Below are 17054 nucleotides of genomic sequence, written 5' to 3' on the forward strand. Positions count from 1 at the left end.
TTTATGAGTGAAAGTTCTTGAGGTTTGAACCAGAACCCTTTTAAGGTAAATTATCATGTAGCAAAAGTATTAAGCATCTTTCCATTAGCTTCATTACACATTTTAGACTGAATTATTTGAAGATGATTATCTCCATTATTTCACGAGTCATAGGAAAAAAAAAGGAAAAATAAATTTTAGAGCATAATAATTTACCAACCTTCTCGTATTATAATGATTTATTAGGTTCCTGGCATCTCATAAAATTAAAACTATATTTTAGCATTACCGTGCAGTGCAACCAACAATAAACTAGACATAGGAGATACAGATCTTAAACTGCATATGAACATTAAAACAATGATTGAACAGCAAGAGAAAGCACTTTCAAGTGTTGAAGATCAAATCATTGCTGGCAGCAAATACGTATGACACACAATCAAAGCCATAACTCTGAAAATTCTTAAATATGTGTAAAACAGGTTTTAAAAACCCCTAGTAAACTGAATGATATTAAAAACCCTAAAATTAAACCAAGGATATCAACCTGTATAAGACTAGGCCACTAACAAAGCTAACAGGAGAAGGCCTGAAGCATAGTAAACTAAGTGTGCTTTAGTATTGCCACAGACTAGAGATGCAAGCCTGAATGCTTAAAATATAAATAGGTAAAGATTATATTTACAGGAGGCCATTTGTGTCTGTCCAGTCTAAGCCCCTTTTGCATTTCCTGTCTTGAATTGAAAAGACTCCAGTATATGTTATCAGTAAAGTCCACATTTTTAACCCCTGGCATCAGAAACTTGACAATACTGAAGGCAGAGCTATTTAAACCAATGGATGATGTAATAACAAGAAAAATGTGCATATAAGCACGTATATTTAGGCTGAAGTTTAGAAGCAGCCATGAGATTCTAGCTTTCTTGTATATCAACAGTGTGCTGTTTGTTTTATAGGGAAGACCAGAAGACTGGGTCAAACAATCTGTTAGTTATCTCTAGATTTCTTCTTAAAAACAAATTACTACAACAATAAATAAGCAATTATCTAGACAATTGGTTATTCTTGACAAGAACGTAGGGTTGCTTTTCCTTAGGTACATATGTCAGACACAGCTTAGCCATGTGATGCTGAAAATGTTCATTCCGTCCTTCAAGATATAAACCTAATATAGGTAAACTGGTGTCTGCCTACTGTACTTGTGATTAAAATAGGCATAAATACTTTTCCTTTTTGTAAACACAGTTTAAATTAATGAAATTAATGATTATGCAGTAGAAAATAGAAAAATCTGATATAGTTTGCAGAAATGTATGTTCTATATTTTTCCCAGCAACATCTTAATTGTTACTACATTGACACCAGCCTCTTTGAATTGGAGTTGAAAAGTAAATTTAAACTGAAGAGTATCTTTCAAACTAAATTTTGTGTCTAGAGAAAGGGATGTTGGAGGATATATATTGTACATCAACTTAAATATTCTAAAATGCTGAGCATATATAGGCAAATTGCATGAGCTATAAAACTTCTGCTTCCAACTTTCTTGTATCTTGCACATAGGACCAAAAAAATGCAATCTATGAATTCCAATTCAAGGAAACCTCTGATTTCCCAAATACAATAGGTGTTTTGGATACTGACCAAACACCATTTCTTATTGTGATAGTCAAGTTAATTAGATTTTAAATTTTTGGGCTGGGAACAGCCTCATTCTAAGTAAATGGTGTGTGCACTATAGCACAGACATCAGCCAGTTTTGCCAGCATGTTGTGATTCCATAGCTGAGGTTTGGGGCTCATCTGTAGTTCTTTAGGTGGACATCCAGGCATTTAGAGGGTAGAAAATGTGGATGCCTCTATTGACAAAGTTGCCCAGGTTTGAGTAGATTGATATCATCTTGACTGTCAGATACGTGGTAGAGAACATGGCAGAGTATCTGAGCTGTTTGATTTAGATATTTCACAAAGAGCCTGCCAAGACATTGACTTTTCCTGGCAGACGAGATATTGTAGCAATCCTTCTCTGGAAAGCCGTATAATGCAGCATCGTGGTGTTATTCATTAGAAATGAGGCAGATTAAAATATGATCACAGAATGGGAGCTCTGCAGGCCAAAAAAATAAAACAAAACAAAACAAAAACAAACAAACAAAAATTAAAACAAAACAAAACAAAAAACCCCACAAAATATAAAAAGTTGCCTATTCCAGCATAATGTGCATCATTCAAATACTCTGAAAAGGCTAAAGAGTGCCTCATATGTGAGGCTGTTATCAAAGACAGTGGAGAAGACAAGTTGTTCTTCATCCCTCAGTGGAGCATCTTAGGTGTTTTGAGCCTCACTGTCTTCAGGATTTATACTATTCAGCTTCCAGTAATGCCAAAGATACTTTATATTTACTGGGTGAATAATATCCTCACCCATAAGAAAGGAAGAAGGGAGCAAGAAAGTCATTAATTTTTGAGGCTGTGCTACAGTCTTCATTTATAAAACATGTTTTTTATGAAGAGTCCACCATAACTGTGGATGAAAGAATTGTAACTGTTATTCATTTTCTTGTTTGAACTTTAGTCCATATGGGAACATATGTATTGCCTACTGAGGGGCAAAGCTTAAATGCTGATATTGCTACTATAATCTCTGAGAAGAGTAAATATGACAGCTCACCATCTGGCACGCGTTCTAAACATTGGTCTTTTTATATGAGTGTAGTTTGGGGAATTGCCTTCCCCCTGGGATGTTTTTAATCATCTCATAGATCACCTGCCTAGTTCCATGAATTAAAAACTCTTCTGTCAAACACGCTTTAGCTCCATGCAAGCAATTTACAACTCTTTGAGAAAGAAAAAATATTATACTTGACACTTGCTGGGATCCAGTGCGTGACTTCTTTAATCCATACAGGAGAGTTACACTTAATTTACGTCAGTCCCATGAGGGTTGATGTAAATAAATTCAGGGTGTTACAAAAAGATGGACCCAATTTCATTCACCATCTTGCAAATGACTGAGCCTTGGGGCTGTTTGTACACTCAGAGAATCATCTAGCAGTAATCATTTGAAACTCTATGCCCTGCCATTTCAAGTGGTGAGAGTTTAATTCATGGGTGGCTCTTGGTTACAGAGATATAGTGATTGTGAGTTCATCTTTTTGAAACAACCTGTAGTATATCCCTGCCAGGAAATCATACTGTTTGATAGTTAACATTGTGACTGAAAGGGGAATAAAATTATGCCCCAGTAAGTGTTTGATGTATCTCTCTGCATGAGAATATAATGTGGACATATACTCTGACCTCCAAGCACTGAAATGAACCCAGGTCTGATAACCTTCAGTGCAGACTTGACTATCCACCCAGATAAAATCTCTGCAAGGGATTTGAGCTGTGTCTGGTTGCATGAATTTGAAACTTCAGTGTCTCTTACGCAGGATGGGGCCAGCAGACCCAAGCCTGACATCAAATGGATCTAGGCTTCTTTACCATATTGAACGCAATTCTTCAGGAACAAATTTGGGAAAAATATGGAATGGAATGCAAAAAGCAGAGTTGGAGAGAAAGAGGCTTACTGAGGAGTGCATCATTGCACAAAGGGAAAATGTTACTTGTGGAAAAGGAAAAGCTATTGTACAGACTTTGCTAAATTAGTTCCTTCTACATGTGTTCTAATGTACAATTCTTTGGTTGCATGATTTCATACTAAATTTTCCACTCTTTTTAACAGCAAGCCATAAAACCCCAGACGCTGCTTCTCACAGCATCAAGTTGATATCTGCATGGTTGTAAACCGGAGGAATCTTTTATGATTTCCCATACATGACTAGCCAACTAGAACTATATATGATGTTCTTCATGAGGCAACTTTTTGAAACTTGACAAAGATATTCAGCCATATATTCACTTTCAACTTGATCCTGTAATTCCACACTCCACTTAACCCAGCAACATCACTGCCTCACACTGGATCTTCATCGCCATCTGAAGTTCCTTGCTTGCCCAGTGCTGTGTTCTGCTTCTTTGATTTCTCATCCCAGAGTATCTTTGTCTAAATTGTTCTTCCATTTTCTTCTGGTCTTACTTTCTGAGGTTGAAGTTGTCCTAATAGTAGCTATTTCTTAAGCTTCCTATTTGCCATACTCTTGAAAAGCCCTAATTCTCCCTCCCAAGCTCCTTATTCAATGCTGGTTTCAGGGCCACTGCTACTTCCCCAGCTGTGTGTTCCATCGTTGTCTAAAAAGCACTCATTACCTGCATTCCTTATTGGGTCTGTTTCTCCTTCCCATGTGCTCTTTTTTCTCTCACTGGACCCCACCTTGAGTCACCTTATTTACTGTCTTTCAGCATCACTCTCTTGGATAATGACAGTATGTGGATTGTGACTTTCCCCATTTCTCAAAGGTTTAATACCTGGACAAGTGTGGGGGAGAACTGAAGATTCATATTTGTGTCAGAAACCTTCATTTTCTTAGCATATTGCATATAAAGATACATAGAAAATGAGATTATTAAGGTTATAGCTTTTAGGTCTTTTGAAAAAAAAACAGTTTTCACCTTCTTTTGCTGTAGTTCTCAATGGCATTATACTATAAATGTAAGACTTATGACTTTAATAGGTGGCAGTAGAATATTTCTTTTAATCTTCTTTAGTCAGTTCATGTTTGCATAACATCCAAATTTTTTATGAACACAGACATGTTAATGTCCTCCTTGCTGTACTGAATGCTTCAAAAGCAATAATTTATGTATCAACCTAGAAACTCATTAATTTAGGCAAAAGAACATTTGATTATTACGTCTTGGCTCGATCATGGATCTCAAGGATGACAGAACATCAGGGATCATCAAATTCTAGAGCCACAGCTGATCTTTGAGTTTGCGTTCTGAAGCTTTCCAGTTGTGCATCAGGGATTCTTGAGAATGTGGTTCAGATGTGGTTTTCACACTTGCAGATTTCCTGCTCTGGCGTCTACTGTTGCTCTAATTTGTTGATTTAGTTTCATGTGACCCTGTTAGATTTGTTTTAAAAGACATGGATCCATGGATCTGCTTCAATAAAATTTATGTTACTTTATCAATCTGTGGCTAAATATAAAAATAAAGAGAACCAGGCTTACTGAAAATGCACAGGTTCAGAATGACCAAAGCATATTACATTCTTTCTGACTTCAACCATGCTAAGAGTGATACTGATTTCATGCGTATCTTTCTGCACTGTCCATCACAATATTTTCTGCTGAACGGGAAATAAACATTGAAATTATCTAAACTGAAAATATGTGATAAATTTATTTAATTAAAACTGAAATGTTTTTTGCCATTGAAATTCACACTGAATCATCTGTTTCTTTTTTTTTTTTTCTTGGAGAGGTGAAGATCTGTTAGTAATTCTAACCAAGTGTTCTATAAAAGAAATGAAAAATTAGATTTGTTCAAACTTTTGCTGAGAACTCAGCTTTTGTGTGAAACAAAAGGTAATATTAAGTAATAAAAAGCTATTTGTTCTGTGTTTTACAGATGTTAGCATCAGTTTTTCACATGAGAAAAAAGCTAGCCCAGTTCGTGAAGAAATACTTTTCTGTGTATGCTCCTGAATTTAGGAATGTTTTCTTAATGTGTTCCTAAGCATGAAAGGAAAATGATCTCTTTTGACTTCAGACACAGATTCTTACAGTGTGATGATTTTTTTATTATTATATTTTTATTTTTTTTTTTTTTAAGGTGTGGATGTCGGTGGGGGGAGAAGGAGGGATTGACAATGTGTTATAGTGAGGGTAGAGAAGGTGTTGTGTGAGTAAAATCTGGAAAAATTACTAAAGCGGGCATAATATCAAGGCATTTTATCTCACATATGTCCAGTTTCTCAACTTTATTTGATGTAGTTAGTTGATTAGTTCATGTAAGAAGTGAAAAGCATGTAGTTTCAGCTAGTTTTAATATGTAACATTTTAAAACAAGAAATCTTGCAAGGGACAAAAAGAATATTTGACACTTTAGTGTAATATTATAGTATATAATAGTAATGTTTGACAAGATAAACATTACAGTTTTATTCTGATGAGTCCCATTGCTTAATCATTTTCTTCAAACACCTCAGCTGCTGTCTCTTGCAGTATTTTAAGTTCCTGAATTTACAGAAAATGGAATAATTCTGAATTAATTTTGCTGTCTGCAGCTGCAATCTATGCTAACTCTACACAATTTGAATGGCCAACTGAAGTGGTTTCTGGAAAGGCTGTGACTGAATTTATCTCTCATGTATCTCATTTAATCTGCAGGGTAATGACGTTCGGATAATCCTTGGCCAGTTTGATGAGGAAATGGCTGTGAAAGTCTTCTGCTGTGTAAGTAAATATATTTAATTACATGTCAGAATAAAGATTGAGTTACATTTGAATAAAAAATGAGCATAAAAATTTCTTCATGGGGTTCAGCTTCGTCAAAGTTTACATCCTCATGAGAGGTTACATATGCCTAGGTCAGTTTCTGTTTCAATAAAATACTTTGTGCTTGACTTCAGTAGAACTTAGGCATGGACTGCATGGTTAGCTTCTTATTGTTCTTATTGCTTTCCTGTAGTGGAATTAAATTCCAAATCAAGCTTGAGCATTTTTCTTCATGTTAGATCCATGGAAGCACTCGTACATAGAGCAGTAGATACAGAGAACCACAAGATTTGAATCTTGTCCAAGAGTTGTGTTCAAGTGGTAATCTCTGCATGTATGTAGTTTTGCATGTTTTTCTTTGAAATAACAAGAAATTCAAGCAGTTTCTACATATGTTAACGAGCCAACACTAATAATCTCTGCTACTCAAAATGTTGCTAATTGTACCGTTCTCATTCCCTTTTGACTGCTGTATATTTTATCTATTACATGAAAGCAAATATTGCTTTGTAAAAAATAAAGTTTTTTTGAATTAAAATAAATGTAGTAAGACAAGCATAGATAAAATTCCATATCCTCACTATTTGTCTGTGTGTATGAATGTGCTGCAAACACACACAGTGAGATTGCTGTTGAAAGTAGGAAGATTAAAATGTGGATCTTTATTTGTACATATTAAAAAAAAATCCCCAAACATGGAGATTTTTAGTGGCCTAAATTTTGTATGGTTATTTAATTATTAGTCTAAATAACCAGATTAATCCTGTTTGAGACAACACGATAAGTATAAAAGAAAAGCAATAATGATGGCATATAAATTTGAGAGGGTGTTTTTTAATGCTCACTTAGAGTAAGTTACCTATCTAAGCAAAGAAAGAAAAGGCAGAAGTTCAAAATCTGAGAGCTCCATGTGCCTCAGGCACTTGTTGGCTCATTGTCAGCAGCTGTCCCAGTTGCTAGCAAAATTTGGAAAGGAGATTGTGGAGTATATTTGGAAGAAACAAAATCTGTTTGCATCCAAAAGGGAACAGAAAGCATTATTTTCTTTTGTGTTTTCATTCTTCTCATTTTTTATCAGTCTTTGTATATAGATTGCTTTGTTCCGGCATTTAAATTGGATTGACAGAGATAATCTCTCATTTTTCCATTTCTGAAAGAGAGAATGGTCCTTTTGTGGCCCAGATCCTCCCCAGATCTCTTGTGGTTGGCCTGGGTTTCCCCAGCTGAGGGGTCTTGGTCTGACCCATCTTCCAACCAAATGCTAGGCAAGAGATTGGCCTCGTTCATGCCACTGCCCTTAGTAGCTCATTGCCTTCCTCTACAGCTGTTTCCCAAGTCCATAGGCCTGTGAGGACACTGAAGAAATCCTAGAAGTCCTTGGAGGGGCAAGGTGTGGGGGGAATGGCTCTTTCCCACAATTGCCCACTGCAGCTTTCTGTAGCAACAGCTTGGTATGAACGTGGGAAGCGTGTGTAACTTGGAGCAGTTTAAAGAGTGATGGCTACTTCTGAAGTACATTAGTGCCAAAAATACTAAGGTGGATTTTCCTGGAGACTGGAGAAATCTGAGAGATCGTGTATTTAGGCTTGTATGAATATATTTTTTTGAGTTTCAGCAGGACACTGCAGGAGATGGCAGTTCAAAATAGGTCATTTATATATTCATAAACTACAATATGTCAATAAGCTTATTATTAGTCATAAAATATAGCGTTGACTTATGCACTCCTACAGCTATGTGTCTAAAAGCACAAAAAGTTAGATATGTCCTGTTTTACCCCCTTTTCCCACCTGTATGTTCAGACAGGTTCCACTTGTGATTCCATGTTACATTTCACAGGGTGACTGACGGCAGACAGGGAAAGCCAGCTGGACATGAGCCAGCAGTGTGCCCAGGTGGCCAACAAGGCCAACAGCATCCTGGCTTGTATCAGGAATAGTGTGGCCAGCAGGACTAGAGAAGTGATTGTGCCACTGTACTCAGCACTGGAGAGGCTGCACCTCAAATCCTGTGTTCAGTTTTGGGCCCCTCATCATAAGAAAGACATTGAGGTGCTGGAGAGAGTTTAGAGAAGGGCAACGAAGCTGGTGAGGGGCCTGGAGCACAAGTCTGATGAGGAACGGCTGAGGGAACTGGGGCTGTTTAGCCTGGAGAAAAGGAGGCTGAGGGGAGACCTGATCACTGTCTGCAACTACCTGAAAGGAGGTTGTAGCATGGAGGGGGTTGGTCTCTTCTCCCAAGTAGCAAGTGATAGGACAAGAGGAAATGGCCTCAAGTTGCGCCAGGGGAGGTTTGGGTTGGATATTAGGAAAAACTTCTTAAGTGAAAGTGTTGTCAGGCGTTGGAACAGGCTGCCCAGGGCAGCGGTGGAGGTGTTTAAAAGGCGTTTAGACAAAGTTCTTAGGGACATGGTTTAGTGCTAGAGTTAGGTTAGGTTGTAGTTGGACTTGATGATCCTGAGGGTCTTTTCCAACTGAAATGATTCTATGAAAGTATTTTGGTTTGTTAAAGGAATGTGCTATTGTACTAGTGCAAGGTGGTTGGACTTTTTTGTCATTATAGTCTGAATATTATTTTCTAGTGATCTGTGTAGGTGGGAAGATCTTTAAAACCTGCCTCAATTTTCTGACTGGATTCAACAATCACTGTGAGGTTTCCTCAGGACATCCATCCTCATTTTCATTTTGCCTGGCTATTTCCTCCCTCTCCCCACTAAACACACACACACACACACACACACACACACACACACACACACACACACGCAAGATGCAGAGCATATTACTCAAAGATAAATGAACTAAAAGCCAGTTTAATTCAGTGGAAAACTTTGAAAACATTACATGACTAATTCAAGCCAAAGTGAATGTTAGCAGGTGTTTCCTACAATGATGTAAATAAGCTTAGCTGTTCATTTAACGCTGGTGTCAAAACCCACAATTTTGGTTCTATGGGAAGTCTTAACTTTCTAAAGTTGTTTTCACCTCAGTGGATCGAATGCAATATTTTTTATGGAATAGAAAGTAAAGTATTTTGCTCAAAACTTAACACTTTGACAATCAAAATGGGTGACTGTGTTGGATAGACATAACCTTTTTTTTCATTTGAAATTGCATCTTCCCAACAAAAGCTTCAGTTTGGCAGAAAATGTTATTTTTTAAAAAATTGTTAGTGGGAATTTTTCCAACATATTGTCTTTAAGTTGTAGAGATAATGAAGTATAGCCATGAACACATCAAGACTGATGCCTAGCTGATACAGTTATTCGTCTGAAGACAATTAAACAAGATTACTATTATGCATAGGTCACTGAATGAGCTTCAGGTGGCTGTTTTAGTAAAAATTTAATAACAACTAAAGGTGAGCTTAATCAGTACCATTGATACTAAAGGGCTGGACTCAGTTCTTGAGCTGATATAGTATTACTGCTGAGTCTCCTTCAGAATTAAAGGCAACTTTGATTTTTAATGAGAAACAGATGGCTTTTCATTGCAATTCAGAAGCCTACAGGCATTCTTGTAAGGGTAGGATATAGGATGTGTCCGTACTAACATGTTGGAAACACAACAGAAATTGAATTGCAGTGAGGTTTTGCAGGCTGTATTATACAAACAGATAGTAATTGTTTACTACACATAGAGGGATTTCTTACATAAATTTATTTGTGGTAAGTAAGCATCTATTTACAGATTCAAACAAGAATGAAAAGTTTAGAAAAATAAATGAGTTCAGTCTCACGAGGGCAGAAAATATTCAGGACAGATTCCTTGCTGCTTGACTGTATCTCGGTGCTTTGCAGCTTAGGTGCGGCACGTAGGAAAGATAAGGTAGGACACGAGTACTTTGTGCTGTACTGATGGTGTAAAGCCCTTGTAAAACTTTGTCTTGCTCTTGTGTGCCAACAAATATTCCCCTTAGAAACTGAAACCTGTAAGAAGTGGTCTGTGTGCATTCAAACAGTTTTAGAAAAATCTGCATTTTTCAAGGAAGTGTGTCTTTTAAGAGTCAGAATCATCTCCGTTGAGCAGAATCAACAGGGAGGAAGTGGTGGTAGAAAGCATTATTTTGAAATAAGTCTTCTGGAACCCAAACACTGAAGTGTCTGAACACTAACAACTGTGCTGGCACTAGAAAAGTGACTGCATGGAGATGGTACCAAGCTTTGGAGAAGCTGATTTTGTTTCTCTTTTTGCCTTCCCCCATTGTGCTGGTTTGACTGAAAATGGGTTAATTTTCTTCATGCAGTTAGCAACCTTTCTTTTTCATAGCTAGCATGGTCATTATTTGGACTTACTTTGATAACAAGAGATAACAGCCCAGCACAGAGTTAATGTTTTTAATTGCTCTGGTCTGAGAGCCAAGGACACTCTGATTGCTCTGCCCACAGGTGTGAGGCAGAGATGGGGCAGAGCTTGACTGACATCCAGACTGATCAATAAGAGCATTCCATCCCATCAGCTTCGTGCTTCAGGTTTAAGGAGAATCGGGACCCTCTGGTCTCTCTCTTTCTGTCTTTTTCTGGGTTGTCCTCATTCTCACTCTTTCAGGCACTCTTGCTCTTGCTTGCTCTGGGGCGCAGCCCGGGGAGTTTGGTCAGGACATTTAGTTCGGTGTCTTCCCATTTTGCAGAGGCCTCTGAGCATTTCTGCCCTTTTCCTCTTTTTTCACTGTTGGGGACCAGGTGCTGTTTCCTAGGACTGGCTGCTCAGCATGTTTGTGAGGAGTTGCCTTGGGTATCTTTTATTTCTATTATAAATATATATATATATATATTTACTAGTAATGTATTAGTATTTTGTTATTTTATTAAACTGTGTTTCTCTCAATCCAAGTTTCTCCCTTCCCTTTCAATTTTCTCCCCTGTTGGGGGGAAAGGGGTGGGGTTGAGTGAGCAGCTATCGTGGTTGTATTGCTAGCTCGGGTTAAAACACAACACCCACATTGCCCTTCAAACCTTACCGTTCCACCAGATTGAGATATTAATTTAACACTAGTGTCAGAAACAGTTAGCAGTTTTAATTCTATGGGAAACCTTAGTTTTCTAATGCTGTTTTCGCTGCGGTGAGATGAATGTAATATTTTTCATGGAATAGAAAATAGGCTATTTTGCTCAAAACTTAACACTTCAACAATGAAAATGGTCAACCACTGGGTTTTGTTTTTCAAAGCAAAATCTAGGCATGTAATCAAATTCTTGCAGTAACATGAGAGTTTCAGTGCGACCTTGGGGATGATCCCTTGTTTCCAGGATGGAATTTCTGGCTATCTTGATTTTTTTTTTTTAATTTCGAGCCCATATCCTAGAACATTTACAGATTATGCAGGAAACAGGCACAAATGCAAACAGAAAAATTCCAGCAGCTCCATTTTCAGAATATTAATAGCCAATACTTTCTTGCAACACGCAATTTGATACTTTAATCTGTATAGAGCAGGCGAAGCTACTGATGATTGTCCTTCTCTAAAAGCACAATTCAGTATAACTTTGTGTCCTCAGTGATTTGAAAACTGTCAAATAAAAGACAGTATATCACTAAAAGATCTTGAATGACTTCATTGTGTAATGGAAACCGTTTTAGACATCAGAAAGTATTGCAGGATTGCTGTTTTCCTCGCAGATGGACCTGGGATGCAGGGTTGCCATAGCTGTAGCCAGAGTAGAGATGTGCAGGAAGGCAAAACAGATGTGTTTCTGGAAGGATAGAATTAATGAGCAAGAGAAAGACAAATGATTTATGTGGACAGTGGAAAAAGTAAGATATGAGATGCAAGACACAGGGTTTCAGATCAGAGCACTTTTAAGTGGCATTGTATACAAATGCATGAAATTTGATTTTGGCTGAACAAAAGCTTTTGCAACCAAACAAATCTGCTTTGTGCACAATGCATTTATGAACACCATTATCGTAGCCTTCACAGATTTAAAGCCCAATTTTAGTTTGGATATTAACTTATTTAGGAGACTATCCTATTGTGTATTTTTTTGCTATTCATCTTAATCTGATAGGCTTCTGGTATGATCTTTAGGATATTTTTCAAAAGTTATGTTCTGAATGACTGATATGTAGTGTTTACATTCGCATAATTTCCTCCTTCTGTAACATTTTCTGTGAAGATGGAGCAGTTTTCCAGTTGAGTGCTAAGGCTGTAGCATATATGTCTAAAAATTGGAATTTTCATCTTATAAGTATGTCTTGTATCTCCAGTATTGTTTATATTAGGAGCCAAAGAAGCATGAAATCTGCTGTTTTGAAATGGAGTCTGACTAAAATGTCAGAAGAAATATATCTAGTTACAAGACAGAGAAACATCTGAGACAAAATTTGCTAACTTTATCCTAGAATGCTCTTCACAATGGAATAGAATGTCTGCTGTGAATAGATCAGCGTATGTGCCTGACTAATAAAGTATTTCTGTTTCCTGTTTTACGTATCTGCTACTTATTGAAAGGAGATAACAGTCATCTTAGTATCTTGGAATCCAGTGGACTATATTCAGTACTCAATATAGAATTTCAGCTGAAGAAATTTCTTTCTGGAAAAAACAAAAACCAAAAAATCACTGAAAATTGCTTGGTGTATCAGGTTGCTATTGATTCATGCTTCTCAGAAAACTGCTTACTTAACATCCCTGTGGTCTCCATTTTAGCACAGTCATATAATTCATATTTGCAACATTGTGATTTAGTGGTGCCTAGGATCCAGGTTTTCTCATCTAACCTTATCCTGTTCAATGTGGTATGATATTAATGATATTAAAATAATAATTATTTAGTTTAAACATGGTAGCATGGTGATCCTACCACTCGTGTGCTGGTTGTGTTATGGAGAATTTTTTATGCGAATGTTGTGGCTTCTACCAGTGTTCCTCTTTATCTCCTGTGGTTTTAGAATTCAGTATTTTATTTTTCTGTTTTTGAATAAATGGTATATAGAAAGCAAGATAGGTTTTAGTAAATTCTCATTGTCTGAATTTTAAAGACAGGAATCTTCAAGAGAGCAGTCTTCATTATTAGCAAGTAATTATTCTAAACTGTTCAAAATACTTGTGTATCCTTCAATTATGCCATAATTTCATTAATAATGGAAAAAAAAACAAACATGAACAGAAAACAATTACTTTTATGTTCAATATGGCTATTATGATGTCTGTTATCTTTTGTATTTTTCTTTCTTTGTAGGCTTATGATGAAGAAATGTATGGCAGCAAATATCAGTGGATTATTCCAGGGTGGTATGAAAACCTTTGGTGGGAATCCTGGATTAACTCCTCACAATGTCTCAGCAAAAATCTTCTTGCAGCCATGGAAGGTTATATTGGAGTGGATTTTGAGCCTCTCAGCTCAAAAATGAACAAGACCATATCAGGAAGGGTTAGTATTTTTACTCCAACTATTTTATTATACAGTCAGTTGTCTCACCAGTGTCTTGACGCAGCAAAGCACAGAGGAGGGAGGTGAAGCTAAAGGGTTCTTCTACAAAGAGAGCTCACAGTCATCATGGTTAGTCTCATCTTTCCACTGGTTTGCATTTTTAAAATATTTAGAAATCAATTCCAGTTCTCTACAGGGTAAGGAAGCATTAAAGTCCTTTGTCTCAAATCTGCCCTCCTCTTTGTGAACATTACAGTTAAATGGACAGTAAAGCTTGAATTGTAGTCTGCAATATCACCTGCTGCATCATGTCAAGTTAAATAGTTGAACACAGAAATTGAAAGCTTTTATGTTTAACCCCAGTCCTGCAAATGGCTAATTTCATTGCTGATTTGTGCCTCTCAGAAATAGGGGACAGGGCATGGGGCTCGTTTTAAATATGTGATTACGTGGTATTTCCATAAAGTACGTAACATTTTATCACAGAACAAATGCTTCCAAACTCTATCCAATGAATAAACATGCCTGATTTTGCCACTTCTCATCTTTTTCCATCTGTCTTTCATGCCTTGCTGAGTGAGCACAAAAGACAGTTTTACAAAAAGGCCACTCTTGATAAGATGGCACACTGTAAACAACACAGTAAACTCATAAAACATTAGACAAATTGCCATTGAAATAATTTCACATCAAGTAAGTAGATGTTCAAGTAAAGATTATTTGTTTTCCATTATCCTTTAAAGTGTAATCAGACCACAAAGTTGCAGAGATACAGACTTACTCTTGGTTCTAGAATTGTGGCTCACCAATATATTGGTAGCCTTGATTGTATGAAAGCAAAATAAAGCAAATTGTCATTCATACAAAGAAGGTCTTCCTCCAGTCTCACCATCAGTCTTCTAAGTTAGCGAGCACGTGGGTTTTGAATTTGTTTCTTTCTTAATGTTTGTTTTGGCAGCCTTTACTGTATTAGGCTTTGAACTGAACAGTCTAGCTCAAGGCATAGGTTTGGACCCAAATCTGTAAAATGTTAAGTACTGAATTAAAACTGAGGTTTTTCTCCTCTGCAGACTCCACAGCAATATGAAAAGGAATATAATGCTAAGCGTGGTGATGGGCAGTCCAGCAAATTTCATGGTTATGCATATGATGGAATATGGGTGATTGCCAAGACTCTACAACGGGCAATGAAGTATCTCAATGCCACCAACAAGCACCAAAAAATTGAAGATTTTAACTATACAAACCATAAACTTGGCAAAATTTTTCTGGATGCTATGAATGAAACCAACTTCTTTGGAGTAACGGTAAGTCCTAATCACCTGTTTGTGGGGTGGAGAAGCCTTGTGATTTTAAGTCAGTAGCCAAAGCAAGCATTAAATTTTAAATACTCTTGTGAAAGAAACACAGTTGTGTATTTCTTGTATCTTCAGAACTTCCACAGCTCTTATCTTAAAAATTAATGTTGTTGCCTTGAGACTCTTGCTCGTTACCTGTCTTCTGATGCCAAGAGATGACACTGTACGCTTCCTCAGTTATGAGATTTTTTTTAAGCACAGGTGTCATCTGAATTAACAACTCAGAGTGGTCTCAAGGGAACTGCCAAGTGTTGCAAGCTGCAGTGACCTTATAAGTAACTGTTTTAGCAGGAGGAATAGCTGGAATATGATCTGAAAATACGTTCTGTTTGACTCCATCATTTATTTTTTGTGGTAGGTTATACTGCACTAATATCTCCAACTCCAGTATTGTACATCCCAGGTATTGTTACAACATACTTCAGTTGCCATTTAAGTGTATTAATATTTTGTACTTTTTCGCAGTCAAGTTCAAAGTATGTTGACCATGACTGAAGAAGAACTGGTCACATACAGTAATAACCTCATTCTGCTTTCAGTTGCACCATTGCAAATTCATAGTATTTTTTTTTTTTAATTGACATTGCTTCTAGTTTCCGATAGAGTAAAATGGGCAGTAGGAGCATGGCCCTAAAACTTCTTAATTACTTAACTGTGTTTGTGACAACATCAGCCAGACGTTAATGGCACATATATGTTCAGGAGTGTGCAGAGCCATACTTGTTCACCAAGAGAGCTGAGCAGACTCCATTTCAGGGACAGGCTTCATGAAGCAGTGTACTTTGGTGGTGACATTGCTAGATAAGGAAATCAGAGTTTTGCTGAAATGTGTATTTCAGTGGTGGATGGAGCGAGTGCTTTTAGGGACCCCCTTGTGGTGAGAGCACACAGAAAGTTGGCATCGTTTCTGCCACTGCTTGTCAGATTCTGTTCCCATGTTAATTTCAATTGTCTTGGATATCAGTTAACCTCAAAACATGTTGAAGTAGCAGAACTAAGGTTGCCTTTGTATAGACATCAACAATGAGGGCAGAGTCGACTTTTTCATGTCCTTAATTGCTGAAGAAGCCTATGTTTTGTATACCAGTACAACTGAAACTGATTTAGGATTTTAAAGTAAAAAACAATAATGTGGAAAGATGATACTAGAATCTAGTTGCCTGTAAAATTTGAAGTTTGCTTTCTTTTTTAATGAATTTGGTTGAAGGTTTCAGTAAAATAATTGTGCAGTTGTGGGGTATCCCATTACATCCATAGCAGGACTGGATCTTTGAGAAAATGTTCAGTCAGTAGCATCTATGAACCAGACTCTGCAGGGACTCAGACATCTCTGTCCTATTCAAAACACGGCATCTCTCAATATGATTTAAATTGTATATTGCTATGTAGTTCCTTTTTCTTCTTTTTTTTTCTTTCCCCTTCTTAGCCTTTTTGCCTGCTTTTTAGTCTTGACAGTCAATTATGGTAAAATTGATAGATTTCATTAGCACTGCTTAATTGCCTTTCACTGCTCTCCCTCCAAAAACAACCCCAAAACCTCCAAGATGAAGAAGGTCCTTTTTTTATTAATTTCAGAGACACCAGCAAAACCTCAGAGATGAACAACATCCCTTCAGGGAGGGAATGAATCAAAGTTTCACCAACCATATTAGGCCGTGTTTATGTACTTTATTCCTTCAGGTATAATGGTTTTTAAAGAAATTACGGCACAAATATTCACTGCATTTAGTGCTTCTGTGAGGCAGTTTGTGAAACATTTCTCTTTAAGATTGGTCTACCAAGTCATTGTCACAATGCACAGCCCAAATCTGGTATTTGCAAGGATCATAGTTCTTGTTACGTATAACACACTAACAAAAGCATTTTAATCAGAAAGTTATGGAGAGAAGAAAGCCTATAGCAGCTACACCTTTTAGGATATAATTAGAACAAACGATACTCAAGTTTTTTCAGACAGTGTGAA

The 17054-nt window shown here is 37.0% G+C and overlaps 1 protein-coding gene across 2 annotated transcripts in view; it reads left to right on the forward strand.

The window, feature by feature from the left end:
* GABBR2 (gamma-aminobutyric acid type B receptor subunit 2) overlaps window positions 1-17054 on the forward strand; it is a 490476-nt gene that overhangs the window by 236034 nt on the left and 237388 nt on the right. For both annotated transcript variants that reach the window (XM_065052923.1, XM_065052922.1), the window contains 3 exons: window positions 6254-6319; window positions 13542-13733; window positions 14804-15040. In XM_065052923.1, the coding sequence (XP_064908995.1) occupies window positions 6254-6319; window positions 13542-13733; window positions 14804-15040 (495 nt within the window). The remainder of the gene's footprint in view (window positions 1-6253; window positions 6320-13541; window positions 13734-14803; window positions 15041-17054) is intronic.

This window comes from Columba livia, chromosome 2, assembly GCF_036013475.1.
Source record: "Columba livia isolate bColLiv1 breed racing homer chromosome 2, bColLiv1.pat.W.v2, whole genome shotgun sequence".
Lineage (NCBI taxonomy): Eukaryota > Metazoa > Chordata > Aves > Columbiformes > Columbidae > Columba > Columba livia.